Source organism: Hippopotamus amphibius, chromosome 2 (genome assembly GCF_030028045.1).
Source record: "Hippopotamus amphibius kiboko isolate mHipAmp2 chromosome 2, mHipAmp2.hap2, whole genome shotgun sequence".
NCBI classification, from domain to species: domain Eukaryota; kingdom Metazoa; phylum Chordata; class Mammalia; order Artiodactyla; family Hippopotamidae; genus Hippopotamus; species Hippopotamus amphibius.
Window position 1 is genome coordinate 194,845,883 of NC_080187.1, and position 22,850 is coordinate 194,868,732.

At 38.9% G+C, this 22,850-nt stretch overlaps 1 protein-coding gene across 4 annotated transcripts in view; it reads right to left on the bottom strand.

Moving 5' to 3' along the window:
* MYO5A (myosin VA) overlaps nucleotides 1–22,850 on the bottom strand; it is a 187,015-nt gene that overhangs the window by 111,108 nt on the left and 53,057 nt on the right. For 3 of the 4 annotated variants that reach the window (XM_057722276.1, XM_057722275.1, XM_057722274.1), the window contains exons 2-4: nucleotides 10,240–10,350; nucleotides 6,917–7,088; nucleotides 5,149–5,293 (exon numbers count right to left, since the gene is read on the bottom strand). In XM_057722276.1, coding sequence (XP_057578259.1) covers nucleotides 5,149–5,293; nucleotides 6,917–7,088; nucleotides 10,240–10,350 — 428 coding nt within the window. Of the gene's footprint in view, nucleotides 1–5,148; nucleotides 5,294–6,916; nucleotides 7,089–9,732; nucleotides 9,777–10,239; nucleotides 10,351–22,850 lie in introns of those variants that run through there. The other variant, XM_057722277.1, reaches the window with a different exon arrangement.

The following is a 22,850-nucleotide window of genomic DNA, read 5'->3' on the forward strand; positions in this document are numbered from 1 at the left end:
GCCCCTGAAGACAAGAAGTTTCCCTCCACCTCTCTGGCGCCACTGGCAGTATCACCAACTGGATTGTACCAAATATTTGTGATCAAGATATTGAAAAGCTGCCCAGCACTGCTGCTACCCACTCTGTTCCCTCATCGCTGCTTGCTATTGCCTGACATTCCCAGCAGAGATGGGGACTGATGCAGCCTCTCCTGACTATGGAGAAACTCCCTACCTCCCCTACTACCCCCTGCCCCTGAGACTGCCTCTGATGTCCCACTGGATGATGGACCCACAGTGGGTTCTCTTGGGCTTTAGCTCTATGAGAATGTTGTGCGGAGTTTATATTTTTTATTTTTATTTTCTTTATTGGAGTATAATTGCTTTACAGTGTTGTGTTAGTTTCTGCTGTAAAACAAAGTGAATTAGCTATATGTATACATATACCCCCATATCCCCTCCCTCTTGAGCCTCCCTCCCACCTCCCTATCCCACCTCTTTAGGTCTTCACAGAGCATTGAACTGATCTCCCTGTGCTCTGTAGCAGCTTCCCACTAGCTATCTATTTTACATTTGGTAGTATGTATATGTCAATGCTACTCTCTCACTACATCCCAGCTTCCTCTCCCCCAAACCCGTGTCCTCAAGTCTGTTCTCTATGTCTGCATCTCTATTCCTGCCCATGACATATATTTCACCCCTTTCCGCCCAAGATGTGGGCAAAATCATGTCATTATCTAGGCCTTGCTCCACTGTGTATCTGAGTCACGTTGTATATTTTGCTGCCATGGCTTCATTAAAAGTAATTCAGAAGAGCAACATATAAATAAATAAATAAATACATACATACAAATACAAAAATGTATACGCACAAGGTTATTTATTGTAGCATTGTTTGCAATTGCAAAATGTTGAAAACAATCTAAGTGATCATACATGGGAAAGTGGTTGAATAAATTAATAAAGTGGGTGGCGAAGAAAGGAACCAACGTAAGTAATTTTGGAAATTGGCACTTTATATTATGTAAGGCTAAAGACAAAATGAATTGGACACAATGTTGTGCGTGAGTGGTAAATTTGCTTTTCACAGGGGTATGGGTTAGCATTTCTGAAACTAAGAGTATTCCAGGATTGTGCAAACAAGTGAATATACTATGGATAATGAGAGCCAGGTTTCTCAAGATCAAAGAAAGAAGTTAAAAGAAGGAAAAACAAATCAAGAATAAAAACTGTGGTGTTTAACTGGAATTGGAGGTATCAGTGTGAACTTATGGTTTTAATAGATATATTAAATATAGATATAGGTATGTGCGTGTGTGTGTGTGTGTGTGTGTGTGTGTAAAGATGTGCAAAGTCTTTCCTACTTAAGGTATATTAAAACAACACTAGGATACCATTTCTTACCTATCAGTTTGGTGGAAATTTAAAGTTATGACAACATATTCTGTTGGTGAGACTGTGAGGGAAACATATTTCTTAGCTCTGTGCACTGAGAGGGCTTAGAGGTAAGGCAATGATACCCCAGTAGTAGTGAATACATCTAGCACCCAGGTCTTGGTTTCTAAGTACCATTCTCCGGTACAAGCAATCAGCACTCCTTGAAGAAATGGCTGAATCCAGGGCTGAGGCAAAAAAATTAGAAAATGAGCCAGGCGGTGATAGAAAGTAAGGAAATGCTCAAAAAATGATTGAAGAATATTGAAAGGACACTTGAAAGAGCACCCAGTGGCCAAATCTGAGACAGTTTGAACAAAATAAATAATGATAGTAATGTAGAAGAACCCATAGTATGAAATAAATATCCATGAGTTCATACTGATACAAATAAATAAATAATAAGTAAGTGGGGGGAAAGAAACAGCTCTTCCTTAGATTAGAATTCCTATTCATACATGTAGAAGGAATGATGGAAATAGCAAACAACCACCTGGCAAACACCATGGTAATAACTGTTGCAGGCAAGAACCACTGATGGATGTTGAAACTAGTGAATGAAACTATCATGAGAAACAGGATATCTGTGTAGTCTCAAAGTAATTTTCCCACAAGGCACTCACTAATTTCAAAGTTTAAAATAGTAACTTTACAGTAGAAAAATCTGGTAGATACCACCTTAACCAAATGATCAAAGCTAACAAAAGGGCACAACATCTCTTCTCTGGTATTCCTGTCCAGAATGTATAACCTCAATCTAATCAGGAGAAAATGTTAAACAAACTTTCCAGAGAGTAAGATTTTTTTTGGTCTAGTCTGTAATTTTTCCACTTCTGTGTCCTTGGGGCTTACAAAATAAATAATTGGAAAGTACTCTTCAAAAGCATCAAAGTCATGAAAGAGAACAAAAGACAAAAGGATGGTCCTAGACTGGAGGAGACAAGAACAAGGTTCAACGTATGATTCTAGGTTGGATCCTAGACCAGAAAAAGGATATGAGGGGAAATGATGTGTACAGGTTTTTAGTATTATATCAGTGTGAATTCCCTTGTCTGAATCATTTACCATGGTTCTATAACATGTTAACACCTGGAGACACTTGATGTAGGGTACATGATAACTCAATGTTTTATTTTCCAACCTTTTCGAAAGTCTAAAATTATTTTTGAAGTTAAAAAAAGAAAGGCAGCTTTACAACAAGGCTTTCCCTGAGCCTAGTAAATATACCCTCGGGCCCACCAGCATCCCTTACCTCTTTTCCCGACTTTATTTTTCAGGATAACACTTATTAGTATGTGACAAACTGTGTATCTTATTTATTTTATTGTTTACCATGCCTCACTTCCTGAGGGTAAGAATTTTTGTCTATTTTTTCTAATTTGCTTGCTGTTGTGTCCCTGGTGCCCAGAATAGTGCCTGGATGTGCTCAGTAAAGCTGTGTGCAACAATGAACTGCGTCTTCCCTGAAGGTGTGAGGGCCTCTGGGAGCATGGGGAATATAAAACACCAGGATTCACATCTGGTAACAACGGCATGTCTTCATTCAGTAAGAAAAAAATGGCAAGGAATGATCCCCAACATCAATTCTCCACTGCATGCCTAAGCAGACATGCGCTATTCAGCGGTTGTGGCCCATATTACGAGGGTAGATTAATTCATATAAATGGCAAACATAATATCATGACTGATTGAAGCATATTCTAAAACTGCCTAAAAAACAAAACTGAGCAAAAGAAAAACAAACCTGCCATTAAGAAATCATGTTGGAGTCATAGGGGAATAACGAGGGGGTAATATTACAAAAACAAAGTAAATCTAAGGGTAAAAAAGCCAGAAATATTCATATAAATCTAACACTATTGGTAGATTACCAGTAAAAAGGATGGTGAGAGCCAAGCTTTCATATTTACGAATAGTATTTTCAAAGAAGTTATATAATTCTCTATGAGCAGTATAAAATTTTGATTATTTTTAGGGTCTAATAATCCATGCAATTCCCTCTCTGCCCAGCAGCTCTCAGGCTGAACTTGTGTGGTGCTAATGTTGTACTGCAGTGCTCAATACCATACAAATCAAATATTGGCGGGCTTTTCTAATTTCAGGGAAAAAGTTATACTAATGGAATTTTCTCAATTTTAAGCTTAAAATTAAAGTTTTGACACTTGTTACTACTCTGTAGCAGAATCTAGAATAATATGGTATGTAGAACAAAACTATGTTTAGCCATTTTATATTTAATATGTTAATATTTCAGTGTCAGACTAATAGAATTTGAAAAATAGTTTCCTAATACATTCTTTTCTTTAATATTCTTTTCCATTATGGTTTATCACAGAATATTGAATATAGTTCCTGTGCTATACAGTAGGATTTTGTTGTTTATTCATTCTATATGTAATAGTTTGCATCTGCTAACCCCAAACTCCCAATCCATCCCTCTTCCACCCATCCCAACCCCTGGCAGCCACAAGTCTGTTCTCTGCATTTGTGAGTCTATTTCTGTTTTGTAAAATTTCATGTGTGTCATATTACTTTTCTCACCTGTAAAATGACAATTAATAATAATACCAACCTTAGAAGGGTCCCGTGAGGATAAAATCTAGTTAATAAACAGGAGGCGATTAAATAGTGGCTTGTGCACAAAGAGTACTTAATAGCTATTACCTGTTATTAGAAGTATCAAAGGGACTTCTCTAGTGGTCCAATGGTTAAGACTCCATGCTCCCAATGCAGAGGGCCCAGGTTCGACCCCTGGTCAGGGAACTAGATCCTGTATACCTCAACTAAAGATCCCACATGCCACAACTAAAGATCTTGCATGCCGCAACAAAGATGCTGTGTGCTGCAACTAAGACCCAGCGCAGCCAAATAAATAAATAAATATTTTTTAGAAAAAGAAGTATCATACTATTTTATTAATAAAAGAGCATAATGACTTCTATGGACTCTGTCATTGAAATAATTCTAAAATTCTGTCATACACTGTCCAACTATACATTCTTCCTGGTTGAAAAGGAGAAAATAAAAACCTCTGCAGTATTAGTTTTGTCTGCATAAATTGCTTGAGGGTTTCCTATATCATATTTATAGCATGCGAAGTTCTTACCTGTAAGCTGGAGAAATAAGTTAAAAATAGATTCTTCTTCTATATATGCATAGTTTTGCATTACATTATACTATCTTATCAAGAGTATAATTTAGTCATGAAAGTAGCTTTTTTCTCCCATTCTTCACTCTCAAAATATTAGGATTCTACAATTAATATCAAAGACACTTTCCTGATGCTGTTCAGGATCACTGATGCCCTAGCATATGCTAACTTTAAAATTCACACTTTCCTTGAGATTTAATTCTCCCAGATACAGACAGATTTCTACCAGCACTTGTAGGCCTTTTAGTTCTGGTCTGTCACTCACTAGCTGAGTGACATTGGACAAGTCACTTAATACCTATAAACCCTGATCCACTTATCTGTAAAACAAACATAACATCTGTCCTTGCATGGTCACAGAATTACAATGAGATTCCAAAGGTAGTTTTTAAATGCCATATGTCCTTTTACAAATTTTACGTTATTTTAATAATAATGCAGGCCATCTGAGACAAGTTAATCGAGGCTGTTTACTAATTTACAAGTTGTTATTCACTGTATTTTAAAATATCTGTGACTCAGCAATAGAAGAAATGATCACATCTAATTAAAGTCATGACATAATAAATAGAGCTTCCACCAACCTGGCCATTTGCTTGTAAGCTTCTTCAGCGACTGCAAAGATATGTGGATCCATATCACCCATGTTCTGACCACTATATGCATTAATAATATCTTCTCCATAAATAGGCAGCTGCTCATAAGGATTTATAGCCACTAGGACTATACCTGGGGGGAAGGTAAAAAAAAGCACAAGAAGAAGTCAATAATATCCTAATGGGCATATCAAACTTCATAAAGTGAGGATCACAGTTAACACACGTTCAATTTCAGTTAATACTGAACTAAATTGTTAAGGGTCAAAATACACCATAGCCTTTGCCTCTGGACCCATTATCCCTAGTCCTAACTAAAACGCCATTTACAAACTAGACTAGGTTATTTAAAATAATAAAAACTGTGGCAATGTTGAAAGAGCTTTAAATATTTTTGTAATATTTAAACTAAAAATTCCATTTCTAGACATTTATTCAAATGAAATAAAGATTGATGTAAAGGATTTATTTTTAAAAATAAAGATGTTTATCATAATGTTATTCATAACAGTGAAGAGTGGAAATAAACAAAATATATAATAAAGGGAGAGTGGTTTTTGTATAGCATGGAACTATATTCAATATCCTGTGATAAACCATAATGGAAAAATATGAAAAAGAATACATATGTGCATCACTGAATCACTTTGCTGTTCAGCAGAAACTAAACACTACATTGTGAATCAGCTATACTCCAATAAATTTTTTCTAAAAAATGGAAAGTGGTTTAATATGCATTATTATATCCATATAACAGACTATTGAGCTACCACCACAAATACTGTTTATAAAGAATATTAAGTGTCATAGGAAAACATGACATAAAACTATATATAGGCTGATTCCAATTTTATACATACACACAGGATATAAGACAACATAATACTAGTTATTGTTTAGTGGTGAATTACATGTAATTCTTTTTCCTTTTATATATATATATATATATTTGCATTTCCTTAAATTTTACAGCGGGTATATATTAATAAAGTCATTCATTCAACAAATATTTATTTGACTACAACAAGGTTTCAAGTCTTTTCTAAGTGCTATATTTACAACAGTAAACAAAAGAAGACAAACCTAAATGGAGTATAACCTTTAAAAATTGTGTATCACTATACTGTACACCTGTAAGTTATATAACACTATACATCAACTATATTTCAACAAAAATTTCCTAGAGAAAGAGGAAAAAGAAGGAAAGGGGAAATATACACATGTGCATGCTTAATTGCTAAGAGATAAAGAAAAAAACAATTCTGGGCTGGGTCACTGGCAGCTAATACTGAAATGAGCAGGGACCCAGGCGAGTAGATTAAGCAAGAGGGTGGACTCTGCAAGTCTAGCCAGCCCTGCACCGCTGAGCAACAGAGAAAAGAGGGCAGGTTGTGAACCCGCCCCAGAGATGAGTCTTTGGACATCTACTCTTCAAGTATGGTTTCTGTAAGAGATGAAAATAACTGGCAAATCAGCATTGAATTTGGCATATGACTTCTGCGGGGGAGAAACATCCAAAAGATCGGCACAGTTCTTTTCATTTTGAGCGAAATTATGTAAGTTCACAAAAAGAGTTTATTCAGCATAAAATGAGACTAGCTAATGAACACTGGTAAATCTTCTGATAACTCTGAAGTGATCTGGTCTCTAAGGAAAGATCCAACTGCAGCCTTCTTTCCCCACGCACAGTATCTCCATGGCTATGTCCATTAGAGAAAAGAACTCACAGTTCACTCAGACAGCAACACACACTCACCACAATATGTATAAATAAGTTTGGAATCAATAAAGCGGACTCTGAGATTGTGGAGTACAGCAGGCTCATGAAGATAGCTGAGGGCTGTGAGGTCATTTTCACCCACAAGTATGTCAGGGTTTCTTAGGTGAGGCAGTTCCTTGGTCTTTGGATCTAGACAATATTCCAAATCCTGAAAATGCACAAGATACAGCATCTGGATAAATCACAACAATAAACTCGAAACAGGCACATACATTTTGCTTATTTCCTATTACTGATTTGCTTCTCAGCTATTAAATGCATTCTTTTCCTGGCACCTTCCAAAACCACAGAAACTGGTGGAAATGGCAAAAAGTAAGGAGAGTCTTAGCTTTTACTAGCTGTCTTAACTCATATTAACAATTTTTGCTAATATAGTTTGAAAAGTCAAAACCTAGAATTTCTTTTTACCTAGTTACTGGACCAGAGTCTTTAATTTTTAGTTAAACTTTTCTCCCACCCTTCACCTGTTGTAAGTGACAGACAGTATAAGAGAGTGGTAAGAGCTTGGCTCTAGAGCCAGATCAAACCAAGTGCAAATCCTAAAGTGGTACTTTCTTCTTTTGAGGTCTTGGGTATGTTATTTAACCTAAATCTTTCATTTGTAAAAAGGGCATAATGGAAATAGCTCATAGGGGTGTGGTAAAAATGAGACAATGCCTGGTATGTGGTAAGTACTTGGGAACTCCTGAACCCAGAGAGGTCCAAGAATCCCCTTAAATTAGGTGTTAACACTTTGTGTGTATGCACATATATGTAAATACATACACATGCATATTTTTTTAACAACACAGTCCATAGTTTTTATTCAACTTTTAATGCAGTGCTTGGCCCCCCCAATTAAAAAGTACTACTCACTTTAAATCCAAGGGAATATGGCTTTACGGCAAAGCCAAGCATGAACATTGTCACTTAACTATGTATTAAGGGCAAACTACATATGACTCATGAAAAGGAATGAAAATGGCAATACAATTGCAGAGAGGGACAAGCTGGTTTTGTTAAAAAAAAAGACTTTTGTTAATACTAAAGAGATATATAGAGGTCAAATGTTCAAATCAGGTTGGAATGAACTCTGCAAAATGGCGAGGAAATTTTTAAAATTTGCCCCTCCACCTCCCTCTGCCTGTTTATTAGGGTATAATAATACACCTTTTCCAAAGCTGACTGGTCCTTGCATTGGCTCCTGCCATACAAAAAAAGCCACTTCTGGCAGTGTGATCTCAGGAAGACTGCTTAATGTCTCTGAGTCTTAACTTCCTTATTTGGAAAACACTTATAATACCACCTGTGAACCCACAGGACTGCTGTGAGAGTTAACATAAGAAACTATAGCCGAAGGTACCTAACGTCGTGCCTCACAGAGTAGATGATCAATGAATGTTGAATAAATTAAGTTCCTTAGTTGACAGTCAAGGCCCCCCTAATCTGGCCTAACTCTTCTCTGCCTTTTTTCCGAATAATCTCCTTGCCTCTGTTTTGCTCTCCTGAAACTCATCCTCCATGCTGCCACCAGTGAGTCCTTTCTAAAACACAAACCTGGCACCCTTTTGTTTAAAAACACTACAATCACTCCCCATAGCATACCAGTTGAAGTCCAAAAGTTTCAGCATGACTACTAGGCCCTCTGTGATCTGGTCCCCACCCCCACCTTCCTGCCAGTCTTGTACTCTCACTTCATATCCCAACAACATGGAACTCGCACAGTTCCCCAAACACGTTATGGTGCATGCCTCCCTGCCTTTGCACATGCTTTTATAGATCCCTGAAACGCACTCCTCCTTGTCTACTCATTCTTTAGACAATGCCTCTCTGACCATTAACCTTCACCAGCCCCTCTGACCACTCCCCACTTTGTTCTATTTTTGTTTCTTGTTTATATTTATTATATCCTGTGTCACACTATTCACAAGTATATGTATTCTTTTACCTGACATGAATGTCAGAGAGCATATCTTTTGCCACCTCTTAACATCGTACATAGCAGGTACCTTAACACACAAGCCTTGAACTAGAACCAGTCAACCTGTGATGTTCACTGTCTCCAAAATATATTTCAGTCCTCACAAAGTCTACTCCTTTCTCTTTGTTAATCCAAATTCTATCTAGTCAAAACTCTTCCTTCTCTTTGAAGCCTTCCTTGAAGAAGCCTACAGTGATACTTCCCTCTGCTGTGATCCCAAAGTCCTCACTGTCTTTATAATACAGCAGAGTGGTCATGAGCACAGACCATAAAGACAATCTCCTGGCTTTAAGTCCCAGCTTCACCCCTTAATGCCTGTATAACCCTGAGCAAGTCCCAAGCTCTAGGAGCCTCAGGTTCTTCATCCATAAAGTGGTAATGATAATAGCCCCACCTCACAGGATTGCTGTGAGGATTGAGTGAGCTACAGCCCTACAAAGCACTTAGAACTATGCCTGGTACATAGTAAGTACTCAATATATATTAACTGTCAGGAGAGCATTACTCACTTGGCAGTTAATCATAAGCTTCTCTTTTGACATCTTTAGTATTGCAGTGTTGAACTACTTTTTATATCCTATATTTTCCTGGCTAGATTATAACTTGTTTAGAGGAAATTAACGTCACAAAGGTTTTTAAGAAAAAAGTATGACATGCCCTGTCAAATGCAGTAGAGAGATTAAAAAGGGTGGAACTGAGAGTCCACTCATGTAGTGAATGCAGATGGGAAAGAGATACAATTGGTTTTAACTTTTTCTAGTCACTAGCAAAGTGTTTTATACATAATAGCTTCTCAGTAAATATTTTTCAAATATCTAGCTCCAGCAAATACCTTATCTCATACTGGCTCCTTAGATGCTGTTTTCTTAGTTAATGTGAATAATTTAAATGGTATCCTAAACAAAACACAGATAAACAGGAATATATTTGAGAGGATTCGATGTGAATCTAAACTAGGTCATAATAAATTCATAAACCAAAATAATGGATTTTTTAAAAGTATCTGGGGGGCTTCCTAGGTGGCGCAGTGGTTAAGAATCCGCCTGCCAATGCAGAGGTCACGGGTTCGATCCTAGCTCCAGGAAGATCCCACATGCCGCGGAGCAACTAAGCCCGTGTGCCAAAAAAAAAAAAAAAAAAAAAAAAAAAGTATCTGCTGTTTTCACTAACCCATTGAGATAGAAAATTGAGTTTGCCATTTTGCCATTTTTATCAATGAAGTAAAAATATTAGATTAATTAAAAATTTAACTTCCAAGTAAAGTATGTCACAGCAAATTTACACTTTTGAATTTCCTTCATTTTATGCCAATAACAACAAATAAAAGCAAAATACTTACCTTTCCATCCTCAAGGTGAAGCAGGAGGACTTTATCTCCTGGCTTATAATCTTTGAGCAGTTCTGCTGACTTCCAAACTTCCTCGTGATCAGGTATCCAAACCCTGGCAAACTAGAAGACAAAAAAGAAGAAAAATTTTAAACCAGCAAATCAATTACTTCATAACAATATAAAAAACATATCATGGATTTATTTATAATTAAATAATTTATGAACAAAATAAAACTTTGCCAATATGAAATTTAACTTTCAAATGAGTAGATGAAAAGTATTTCAGCCTCAGTAGTACCATCGTCCACATTATAAAAAAGCATGCTTTGTATTGTGGTAATAATTTCACAATATATGTAACTCAAATCATTACATCATACACCTTAAACTCATACAGTACAGTATGTTAATTATATCTCAATAAAACTGAGGGTGGGGGGAGGTATACTCTGAAGAAATAGCTTCAATTAAAATTTGACTTTGCCTTATATAAAAAATGTTACCTGAAAATGTAATTTTAGACTAAAATGTACATATAAATCTATTTTCTCACTGAATGCGGACTTTCATGGGTTTCAAAACATGATTTGGAAGCTCTGGTGTGGTAGCTGTGCCAGTTTCAGCAGCACAATTATTTTTTTTACCACAAGATTTAAAACCTGAATTTTTTATTGTCGTTTTCATACTGTGTTCTGCAAAGCCTTAGTGATTTCTCAGCTATTCGTGGGGGGTCATTACGGTGTGGAGCAGAGGAGCCACAGCTGTTTTACATAATGGTTATCTGGAATTTTCTTTGAAGAAAGTTCTGTTGCTAATTTAAAAAAAAAAAATGAGAAAGCACTGTTGTCTAGTATTTTGCCTTCATTATTTTATAAAGATGAGTGAATGGAGTATTTGTCCAGCAATAAGTCTTGCTCTCATAGCGTCAATATCATGAAAGAAGTAGCAAGAGGAGTTCCTGAAACAGCAAATCTTTAGCCTCAACTAAATAGTCTCTGGACTTAAGCCAATTTTGGACTTCAGGTCAATTTTAAAGAAAAAGAATAGGAATGGATCCTCCAAACACCACAATGAAGAGATGTTTTATGATTGCTTGGATTCCTCAGAAAGGAATCTCTCTTTAAAACATATGTACCGGGACTTCCCTGCTGGTACAGTGGTTAAGAATCCACCTGCCAGTGCAGGCAACGTGGGTTTGATCCCTGGCCCAGGAAGATCCCACATGCTGTGGAGCAACTAAGCCCAGGCATCACAACTACTGAGCCCATGCACCGCAACTATTGAAGCCCACGTGCCTAGAGCCCGTGCTTCACAAGAGAAGCCACCACAATGAGAAGCCCATGCACCACAACGAAGAATAGCCCCTGCTCGTCACAACTAGAGAAAAGCCCGTACGCAGCAACGAAGACCCAACTCAGCCAATAAATAAAAATAAATAAATAAATAAATATAAAAAAAAAAACATGTGTACACTAAACCTTGGTACCCATTTTCAGGAATATATCACATAGGAAAATATCACCAACACCAGCCTTTCTCTATTTTCTTCAGAGCTCTCATGACTACCTGAATTTACTTATTGTTATTTCTGTTCACTTATTTATTACTTTTCTTACTTTGTTAGAACATAAATTCCATATCTGTTTTGTTCAACACTATATCAAGTGCTTGTGTACCTGGTACACAGTTGGGCCCTCAGTACTTGTTGAAAGAATTCCAGAATAAAAGAATGCCAATCCTTAAACTGAATAAAAGTGAGTATGGCAAAAAACAAACAAACAAAACCTAAATTCACTCTTTGCTTTATTTATCTCTTATTATTACAGATTCATGCAAATTTTTTGTCTGAACAGTTTGCAGAGCAAAGCGTACTAAAGCAGGTTATGGGTTCTAATCCAGGACTACCAGACTGGTCTTTTAGCCTTTATTTCAGGTCTCTGTAAAATGGGGGACGACAGCTGAACTCACCTAGTTTAGCTCAAGGGCTTACACACATAGAAACTTTGTGAAAGGCATAAACCAATACATAAATACAGACTGAGATTGTTACTAAGTGTTCTTTCCATAAGAAGTGATTGCTAACGTTATATGTCAAATATGTTACTAAAATTTGTTTCATAACTTTTCCCTCAGTTACAGAGCCCCTTAAACTGAATAATAATACATATTACTAAAATCTTATGCATTAAACATTTCTGTGTACTAACAGCTTTCCCTTTGAAACTTACTTTAGAAAGCCAGTATTTCTGTAACTTTCTCTGGAAGGATTTACTAGTTTCCAAAAAAGATATGTAAAACTTGAGATGCAGAGTCATGAACTAACCTGTTACCCTCACTGATAAAAACAGAAAAAGCAAAATGAGTCCAAGTGAGTGTGTAGAAGCATGCTTGACCTGCCATAAACATGAGGAGATTTTAAACTAAATCTAGAAAGAAGTGCCTTTGTGCTTTGTCAACTGCAAGCTCCAGTTGTATCCTGGAAACAGTAACGAGTAGGTACTTCGCCAAAGGTTAGATTTCCAAGAGCTAGGTGTTAACGCTTATAGATAGTAGACAAGAGACTAAGGCCCTTACACTAAGGCCCTTACACTCACCAGAGGCAAGATACCTGAACATCAAACATCTGACAACTGACTTCCCCTTTATCCTATCTCTATCTCTGGGGATGGTATCCAAAGAGAAATAGGTCAGAAGTCAGTCTATTATTACCACTGTCTTTTTATGATTCTTTTCCATCTTAACCAATGAGATCGGTAACTCTGCAGAAACAACTATACCAGAACTGGGTCAGTTGGGAAGGTATGTATACCTTAGATGCTGAAACAGAGAGAAATCGCAACCTGACAATGCTTCTTTCTATTGCCTCTGTCACCTCCAACCCTACTTTCCACTCTCCCCTTAGACCCCCAGTGAACATACACATGGCAGCCCTGAGGAAGAGGACTAAGCTTGTTCAGCCATGTCCAGTGTGAAGACTGGGAAGGGAGACAAAAAGGCAAGGTCCCAAGATCACATGAGAAACCTAGAAGTGGGATGTGGCAGCCAGAGTCAGGGAGGGATCAGAAATAGGGGTGGACACACCTACCCACTAAGTCTGCTCAGGCACCTGGTGAAACAGAAGTGGTTAGCAGACGATAACCCTAGCCAAAGTGAACCAGCCCCGACAGAGCTCCCAGCAAGACAAGGGAAGGGCCAATGTCATGTAACAGCTCTGTCTCCATTAGCTAATAGATGGTGAAGCTTTCCCGCAACGCTCCCCATTCCCTTCTTAACTTGCGCTGCTCTAGTCTTATCCCTCATTACCTGTGAGTCCCTCAAATATCTCACTTATGATACCTCAGACCTTATTTTAGTTATTTATGGATCTGTCCCCTGCTACACTAGACTGCATGCTCCATAAGCCATCTTTGCACCCCCTGTAGGTTGGTTCAACTCCTGGCCCACAGTTAGTGGGACATTTGTGTCGATTTTATTTCAGACAGAGGTGGGGCAAGGGAAGGAAAAAAAGTTAGGAGAACGCGCATGAGAGGTAGTAAAGGCAAACTTCACAGACTCAGGATTTTTCCTGAAGCCACAAAGCACAGTTGAGATGGGGTAGGAGCTGGAGACTCAGAGAAGAGACTCATTGAGTAGTAGGCACAGAAAGAGTAAACACTGATGTAGGAACTGTAGGAGAAGGAAAGACAAGGATTTGGGATCTGAGGTACTATGACTAAAGCCACAAAAACTGTAGGAGATGAAGAAAAGAGAAAAAGGCTTAAAATAGATAACACTAAAATATAAACACATATCAAAGATTTATGACAATTCAAAGATACCCCTAATTAGAAAGGAGAGTAAGGACAAAATGGAGAACAGCTAAATTTTATGGTAACAGTAAAAATCTGAGAAGAGTGCTAGTGCAGACTTAAGTTGCATAGTAACTTGCAAGGAAAATAAAAGCCATCTGTCCTACAATACAGTTTTTGATGAGGTAATTCTGACCGCGTCTAAAGGGAGAGCACTGGAAGGGCGGGTTTGGGGGACATGCCTGCACTGGTACGTGCAGAGAGGGGCAGTAAACAGCGCTGGTTCAGTCTAGCATGGCTTCTCAGGGGTTACACCCATCCCTGTGTGTTTAAGGAGGCAGCAGTCATCTTTCTTATTGTATCCTACCGCAAGGACAATACTCAAGAGGTCCTTGATTAATGCAGGTGACTCACTGGAAGTTTTGCTAACTTGCATTTTGTCCGTCAAGGAACCCTAAAGTGTGGGCACCAAGAGTAATTATTTCTGATACCTCAGACACTTTTGGAACAAGACTAACAGCAGTAACAGTAAATGAACCGTCCCTGAATCCCCAAAAATCGGACCCATGTGATTCTCTCCTTCCCTCAACTCCCACATACATTATTTGCTTTTCATACAGCACAGGTGCACATCTTTCCTAGCTCCCCTATTAAATCATAAGCAGCTTGGCAACATGGAATCTGCTTGGTTCTTTTGTGATACCCCGTTGTGAATGGTCACAAAAATGAATGCTTTATGTGACAAGTCAAACAAGCCTATAATAAAAACTACGTGTCCCTGTAGGCCAGCAGTCCCCAACCTTTTTGGCACCTGGGACCGGTTCTGCGGAAGACAGTTCTTCCACGGATGGGGGTGGGGGAGGGTGGTCTGAAGCACCGACACCCCTTCCTCTGAGCCCTGACGTTAATGCCGGCACGCCGCATGGTGACCAAGCAATTCACGTGACCCTTAAGGAATGTATTTGAGGTAGAAAATTCAGGAACTACTATGCTAAAGCAAATAATGGGCTTTCCAGAAATTACACACACACACACACACACACACACACACACGCATCTGTTGAATGAAAGAGTGATTTAATGAACTCCCAGATACCTACCACTTAAGTTCAGAAATAGAGCATTACTCTGCAGTGGGATATATTCTTAAACATTTCATTTTCCCTCCATTTTCAATCACCACTACCATTGTCTAGTCATGCCAAACTACAGGTTTGCAGTATCCTGAATAGGTCCTGCTGCCTTTCATTTCTGTGCCTGTGCTTTGCCTATTTCCTCCATTTGAAACACAATCCCTCCCTTTTCAGACAGCAGACTCCTATTTATCTTTCACATCCATGTTAAAGTACCTCCTTCTCTAAGGAGACTTTCCTGACTTATCATCATTTGGCACTCTATTCTCAGCTTCCCCATTACCTCATACAATCTCCCTCTGCGATCCTTATCCCACTAGATGTTGACTTTGCCGGCCTCCCTCTACAGACTGCACGTCCCTTGAGAGGAGGGGTGCATCTTATTCATCTTTGTCTCTTCAGCACTTAAGGCAGGGCCTGACTAGTAATTTCTTAATAAACATTTGTCATATGAATGTTCCTGGCCTTAGACATTACGTTCTAAGAGAGGATATTAAAGGAAGTATTGGCAAGAGGCTCCCAGAGTCTTCTAAAAGGCTCTATAATTTCCAGAAGTAGAGAAAGCTGAAAATGACATAGGAGAGTTGAGTTATATAGGAAATCTTGGTGTCACAGAAGGAAAAAGAGCCAGACATGAAGAGTGTAGAGAAGCAATAAAGCATCCTTTCCTCTCCCCCCAACACAAACCTCCATTCCTTCATAATTCATGTATTTAGAGTGGAAGCTATACCTCACTTCCAGAACAGAGAGCCCCATCCCAATCCCACCACAAATTCTTTACTCAGAAGGCAAGGAGGTGTTGTGACCACCACTTCTACCAGCTATCTCCTAGGGCAGCAAAGTGGGGAAGAGACAGGAAGAAAGGAAAGCCAAGGGATTGGAGCACGGAAAGAGGGTCACACAGAAATGGGGGAAAGAGAAAAGAACAGCTGGGGGTGAACACAAGGTGCACTCTGAGTAGGGCTGGACGTGAAGAGCAGCAGTGTCCTGTGCCCCTGCTGCAGCTTTTTAACAGATACAAGCAAACCTCATTTCATTGGGCTCCACTTTGCTGTACTTTGCAGATACGGCTTTTTCAGTTGAAGGCTTGTGGCAACTCTGCGCCAGGCAAGTCAACTGGTGCCAGTTTTCCAACAGGATTGGCTCACTTCATCTCTGTGTCACATTTTGATAATCCTCGCAATACTTGAAACTTTTTCATTATTGTTATATTTGTTATGGTGATGTGTGATCTTTGATGTTACTACTGTCATTGTTTTGTGGTGCTGTGAACCGCACCCACGTAAGATGGCGCACTTAATTGATAATGTGTGTGCTCTGACTGGTCTACCAACTATTGGCTGTTTCCCTGTCTCTTCCTCTCCTTGGGCCTCCCTATTTTCTGAGAGACAACAACATTGATATTAGGCAAATTAATAACCTTATAATGGCCTCTAAGTATTCAAGTGAAAGGAAGAGTTGCGGGACTCTCACTTTAAGCCAAAAGCTAGAAATGAAGCTAGAAATGATTAAGCTTAGTGAGGGTGGCGCATGAAAGGCTGAGATAGGCCGAAAGCACTCACACCAAATAGCCAAGTTGTGAATGCAAAGAAAAAGTTCTTGAAGGAAAGTAAAAGTGCCACTCCAATGAACACACAAATGATAAGAAAGTGGAACAGTGCTGATATGGAGAAAGTTTTAGTGGTCTGGGAGGAAGATCAAACCAGACACATTTTCTTAAGCCAAAGCCAAATCTAGAGCAACGCTCTAACTCTATTCAATTATATGAAAGTTGAGAGAGGTCAGGAGGCTGCAGAAGAAAAATCTGAAGCTAGCAGAGGTTGGTTCATGAGGTTGAAGGAAAGAAACCATCTCCATTAACATATCAGTGCAAGGTGAAGCAGCAAGTGCTGATGTAGAAGCTGCAGCAAGTCATCCAGAAGGTCTAGCTAAGATAATGAAGGTGGCTGCACTAAACAACAGATTTTCAGTGTAGACGAAACAGCCTTATTTTGGAAGAAGATGCCATCTAGGACTTTCATAGCTGGAGAGAAGAAGTCAGTGCCTGGCTTCAAAGCTTCAAAGGACAGGCTGACTCACTTTTTAGAGGCCAATGGAACTGGTGATTTGAAACTGAAGCCAATGCTCATTTACCATTCCCCAAATCCTAAGGCCCTTAAGAATTATGCTAAAACTACTCTGCCTGTGCTCTATAAATGGGACAACAAAGCTTGGATGACAGCATATCTGCTGACAACATGGTTTACTGAATATTTTAAGCCCATTCCTGAGACCAATTGCTCAGGAAAAAAAGATTCCTTTCAAAATATTACTGCTCATAATGCACCTGGCCACCCAAGAGCTCTGATGGAGATGTAAAATGAGATTAATGTTTTCATGCCTGTTAACACAATATTCATTCTGCAGCTCACAGATCAGGAGTCATTTTGACTTTCAAGTCCTATTCTTTAAGGAATACTTTTCACTGCCAAAGACAGTGATTCCTCTGGTGGAACTGGGCAATGTAATTGAACTATTCTGGAAAGGAGTCAACATTCTAGATGCCATTAAGGACATTTGTGATTCATGGCAGGAGGTCAAATACCAACAGGAGTTTGGAAGAAGTTGATTCCAATCCTCATGGATGACTTTGAGGAATTCAAGACTTCAGTGGAGGAAGTAACTGCAGATATGGTAGAAATGGCAAGAGAACTAGCACTAGAAGTGGAGCCTGAAGATGTGACTGAACTAGGGCAATCTCATGATAAAACTTTAATGGATGAGGAGTGGCTTCCTGTGGAGGAGCAAAGAAAAAAAAAATTTTTTTTAGAGGGAATCTACTCCTGGCGAAGATGGTTGAAATGACAACAAAGGATTTAAACTTAGTTGATAAAGCGCCAGGGCTTGAGAGGATTGACTCCAATTTTGAAAGAAGTTCTGTGGGAAAAGCACTATCAAGCAGCACTGCATAATACAGAGAAATAGTTCATAAAAGGAAGAGTCAATCGATGTGTCAGATTTCACTGTTGTCTTATTTTATGAAATTGTCACAGCCACCCCAACCTTCAACAACCACCACTCTGATCAGTAAGCAACCATCAACATCGAGGCAAACCCTCCACCAGCAAAAAGATTATAACTTGAGGAAGGCTCAGATAACGGTTAGCATTTCTTAGCAATAAAGTAATTTTTAATTAAGGTATGTACATTGTTTTTTAGACATAATGCTATTGCATACTTAACAGACTACAGTATAGTATAAACATAACTTCTATTGTGCACTGGGAAACCAAAAAATATTGTGACTCACTTTATTGCGATATTCACTTTATTGTGGTGGTCCAGAACCGAACCCACAATATCTCCAAGGTATGCCTGTATCAAGGCTTAGACCTTAAAAGCAGTACAGCTGGGATCCAAATATATGTTTACTCTATAAGCCAAACATTCTGTCCACTCCACCTCGCTTCTCCCTAGTTAAAACAGTAGATTTCAGAAAGAAGAAACTCCCCTTCCTCACTCCAAAATTGTTCCCCTTTGTGTTGTAATGGAAACTGCTATTAAACTGGTCCATATCATCGGATGAAACTTAAGAATGTCTCATCTAAGACAATCTGTCAAAGCCACAGCAGTCAGCCAGGCATCCATCCTGAGTATTCCAACTGGCTCTGACCACAGAATGAGGCTCTGCTGAAAAATGAATTTAGGGAATGACAGCAAAAAAATAATCTGCCAAGGACTAAAATTTTAATAAATGAATGATTCCAGTTTATTTACTTCAATAAATGAACAAAGTGATAGGGCTGATTTAAGGTTTTTAATTTCTGTAGCTCTTTTTTTTTTTTTTTTAAATAAATTTATTTATTTTATTGGCTGTGTTGGGTCTTTTTTGCTATATGTGGGCTCTCTTTTTAGTTGCTGTGAGTGGGGGCTACTCTTTGTTGTGGTGCACAGGCTCCTCATTGCTGTGGCTTCTCTTGTTGCAGAGCACGGGCTCTAGGCGCATGGGCTTCAGTAGCTGCAGCACATGGGCTCAATTGTTGTGGCTCACGGGCTCTAAAGCGCAGGTTCAGTAGTTGTGGCTCACGGGCCCAGTTGCTCCGTGGCATATGGGATCTTCCTGGAGCAGGGATCGAACCCGTGTCCCCTGCATTGGCAGGCGGATTCTCAACCACTGCGCCACCTAGGAAGCCCCCTTAAGTAGCTCTTGAAGTTACCTTGCATGTACTGTGAAGTCAGCTTCCAGCAGGCAATGAAATTGTTTTAATTTCATGAAGAAAACAAGAACCTTGAAAATTAATGAATATATTTCGTCACCATCAAGTAACAAAAGTTAAATAATCTTATTTCTCTAGAATTTTATATGATATGGCAGAGCTTCAGAAGGAATATTTTTAGACACTGCAGTTCTTTAATATTCCTGTAAAGATTATTTGGGGAACTAGGTCTCACTATATAAGCACAGTCTTCAAATGCACATCAAGAAAAAGTTATTATTTTTATTGACAATTAGCTAGTGGCATTTGAGGATAAATTACAAAATTCCAAATAGCAAAATAATCAAAGGTAAGATAGAATCACCAACAAAGAAAGGAAGCATCTTCACTGCAAGGCTTTTTGTTCAATTAGGATGAAGAAAACTCCTAACTCCTATCCTTTATATAATTCCTGCAATATGCTGTATAACTGTTATTATTAAAGAAGTCCCTCATTCAACAAACAGCCCAAGAAAGGATAAATAACTGGCTCCAGAGTCACTCGGCTAATAAATGACAGACTCGGGATTCAAACCCAAGACAATCTCTGACTTCAAAACCGCTCAGGATGTACAATGAAGAATGAGACAAACAAACACAATGAATCATTTTCTCCTGATTGTGATCAAGGTCGCCCAATTAAGCAAAACAACTCACACTTTCCTGCCATTTTCAACACTTGCTCCCAATTTAGAGAGAAGTATAAAAACAGTTGTGTTAAGTATGTATCTCTGCATATAGATGTCTTCCTCCTACGCAGAACATCTACCAGTTTGATAAACGATTTGGTGCTGAAAGAAGTCATGGTTAATTTTATTTTTTTTATTTTTTATTTTTAATTTTAGCCATTTTCACAGGTGTGTTGTATTATTTCATTGTGGTTTTAGTTTATACATTTTTTGGGGGGGTACACCAAGTTCAATCATCTTTTTATTTTTTTTATTTTTTTTATTTTTTGGGGGGTACACCAGGTTCAATCATCTGTTTTTATACACATATCCCCGTATTCCCTCCCTTCCTTGACTCCCCCCCCCCTCGAGTCCCCCCAACCCTCCCCGCCCCAGTCCTCTAAGGCATCTTCCATCCTCGAGTTGGGCTCCCTTTGTTATACAACAACTTCCCACTGACTATCTATTTTACAGTTGGTAGTATATATATGTCTGTGCTACTCTCTCGCTTCGTCTCAGCTTCCCCTTCACCCCCCACCCCCTCCCAAACCTCGACTTCTCCAGTCCATTCTCTCTATCTGCGTCCTTGTTCTTGTCACTGAGTTCATCAGTACCATTTTTAGATTCCGTATATGTGAGTTAGCATACAATATTTGTCTTTCTCTTTCTGACTTACTTCACTCTGTATGACAGACTGTAGTTCTATCCACCTCATTACATATAGCTCCATCTCATCCCTTTTTATAGCTGAGTAAAATTCCATTGTATATATATGCCACATCTTCTGTATCCATTCATTTGTTGATGGGCATTTAGGTTCATGGTTAATTTTAAAATCTGAAACTAAAATGTCTCAAGGTGGTAAATTTCTTTTCTTCCAGTTTTATTGAGATATAATTGCCATGCAGCTCTGTATAAGTTTAAGGTGAACAGCATCATGATCTGGCTTATATATTGATGCATCATGAAATGATTACCACATTTCAAGTTTAGTGAACACCCATCACTTCACATAGACACAAAATTAAAGAAAAAATAAAAAATATATTTTTCTTTGTGATGAGAACTCTTAGGATTTACTCTCTTAACAACTTTCATATATAACACACAGCAGTGTTAACTATACTAATCATGCTGTATATTACATCCCTGGTACTTATTTACCTTACAGCTGGAAGTTTGTACCTTTTGACTGCCTTCATCCAATTCCCGCTTCCCCAACCTCTCGCCTTTGGTAACCACAAATCTGACCTCTTTTTCTATGAGTCTGTTTGGTTTCTTTTATTGTTTTTTAAAATTTTTTTTTATTTTTTAAGCTTTTTATTGGAATATAATTGCTTTACACTCTTGTACCAGTTTGTGAGGTACACCGAAGTGAATCAGCTGTATTTATACATATATCCCCATATCCCCTCCCTCCCACGACTCCCTCCTACCCTCCCTGTCCTGGCCCTCTAAGGCATCGCCCATCATCGAGTTGATCTCCCTTTGTTATACAGCAACTTCCCACTAGCTATCTATTTTACAGTTGGTAGTGTATATATGTCTATGCTACTCTCTCCTTTCGTCCCAGCTTCCCCTTCACCATGTTTTTGAAGTATAATTGACCTGCAACACTATGGTAGCTCCTGGTGCGCAACACAGTGACTTGATATTTCCACACATTGCAACATGATCACCACTCCACATGGTATATTTTGAAGGAATCCAACAACACAGACATTACATGAGACAACATAGACAGTAGTTCCCTCCTGCTTACAACAGGCGGCTCCCTTTGCTTTGCCTCCAACTTTGGGAATGGACACTTCTGGCTGAGATCATCGTCTGGAGCTACCTTGGAGCACACTGCAGGTCTTTCGTGACCTGGCTCCTGCCGACGTCTCCACTATCATCTCTCACCATTCCTGCTTGCACGTAACCCTCTGACAATATCTGGTTCCTCCAGAGCTATCTCTTTTACTCACTATCCCCAAGCCTGGCAAATCTTTTCCCCATCCTCATCACCCATTTCATGCCTGTGTCCTTCAGGTGCCCACCTTTCAGCAGCATTTTACTGCTGGCCTTGGCAACCTACCTGGAACGCTCTTTGCCTAGCTTCTGAGACACCCCATTCTCATGGTTTCCTCCTACCTCTCAAAGCATTCCTTTTCATTTTCTTGTGCCAGGCCTGTCTCCACCATTCAACCTCTAAATGTTGGAATTGCCTAGATCTGTGAGCTGAGTCTCTTCTCTCTTCTAATGTAGCATTAAGAGCCCAGGCTTTGGAGGAAAAGAAAAGAGCCCAGGCTTTAGGACTGGACTGGGTTGTGTTGTTTACTAGCACTGTGGCTTTCCTGTGCCTCCTCTACAATGAGAGTAATGATAATGCCTACGAAATAGAGTCACCATGAGCATTAACTCAGTATTAACTATCCTCATTAATATTATTATGATTAGAGATCACTATTGTTATTTTTTATATTTACACTGCATCCTACCCACCCTCAGGAGTTTGAATACCATTTTTCCCCTAATTTCTATCTCTAGCCCAGACCTTTCTATTGAACTCCAGACCCACAGACTCATATAACTTCCTAAGATCTCTATTTAGATCTCTCCTAGACATCTTAAATTTCACGAGTCCAAAATAGAACTCTTCTTCGGCCTTCCTTTAAATCTATCCTTCCTACATTATCTCCATCTCAGTAACAAACAGGCATCTCTACTCAGCCAGTTAGCTGCTCTTGGGAGAAAACTGATACCTAGCACCACGCTCTCCTGCACCCCTATATCAAATCCATCACTAAGTTCTAC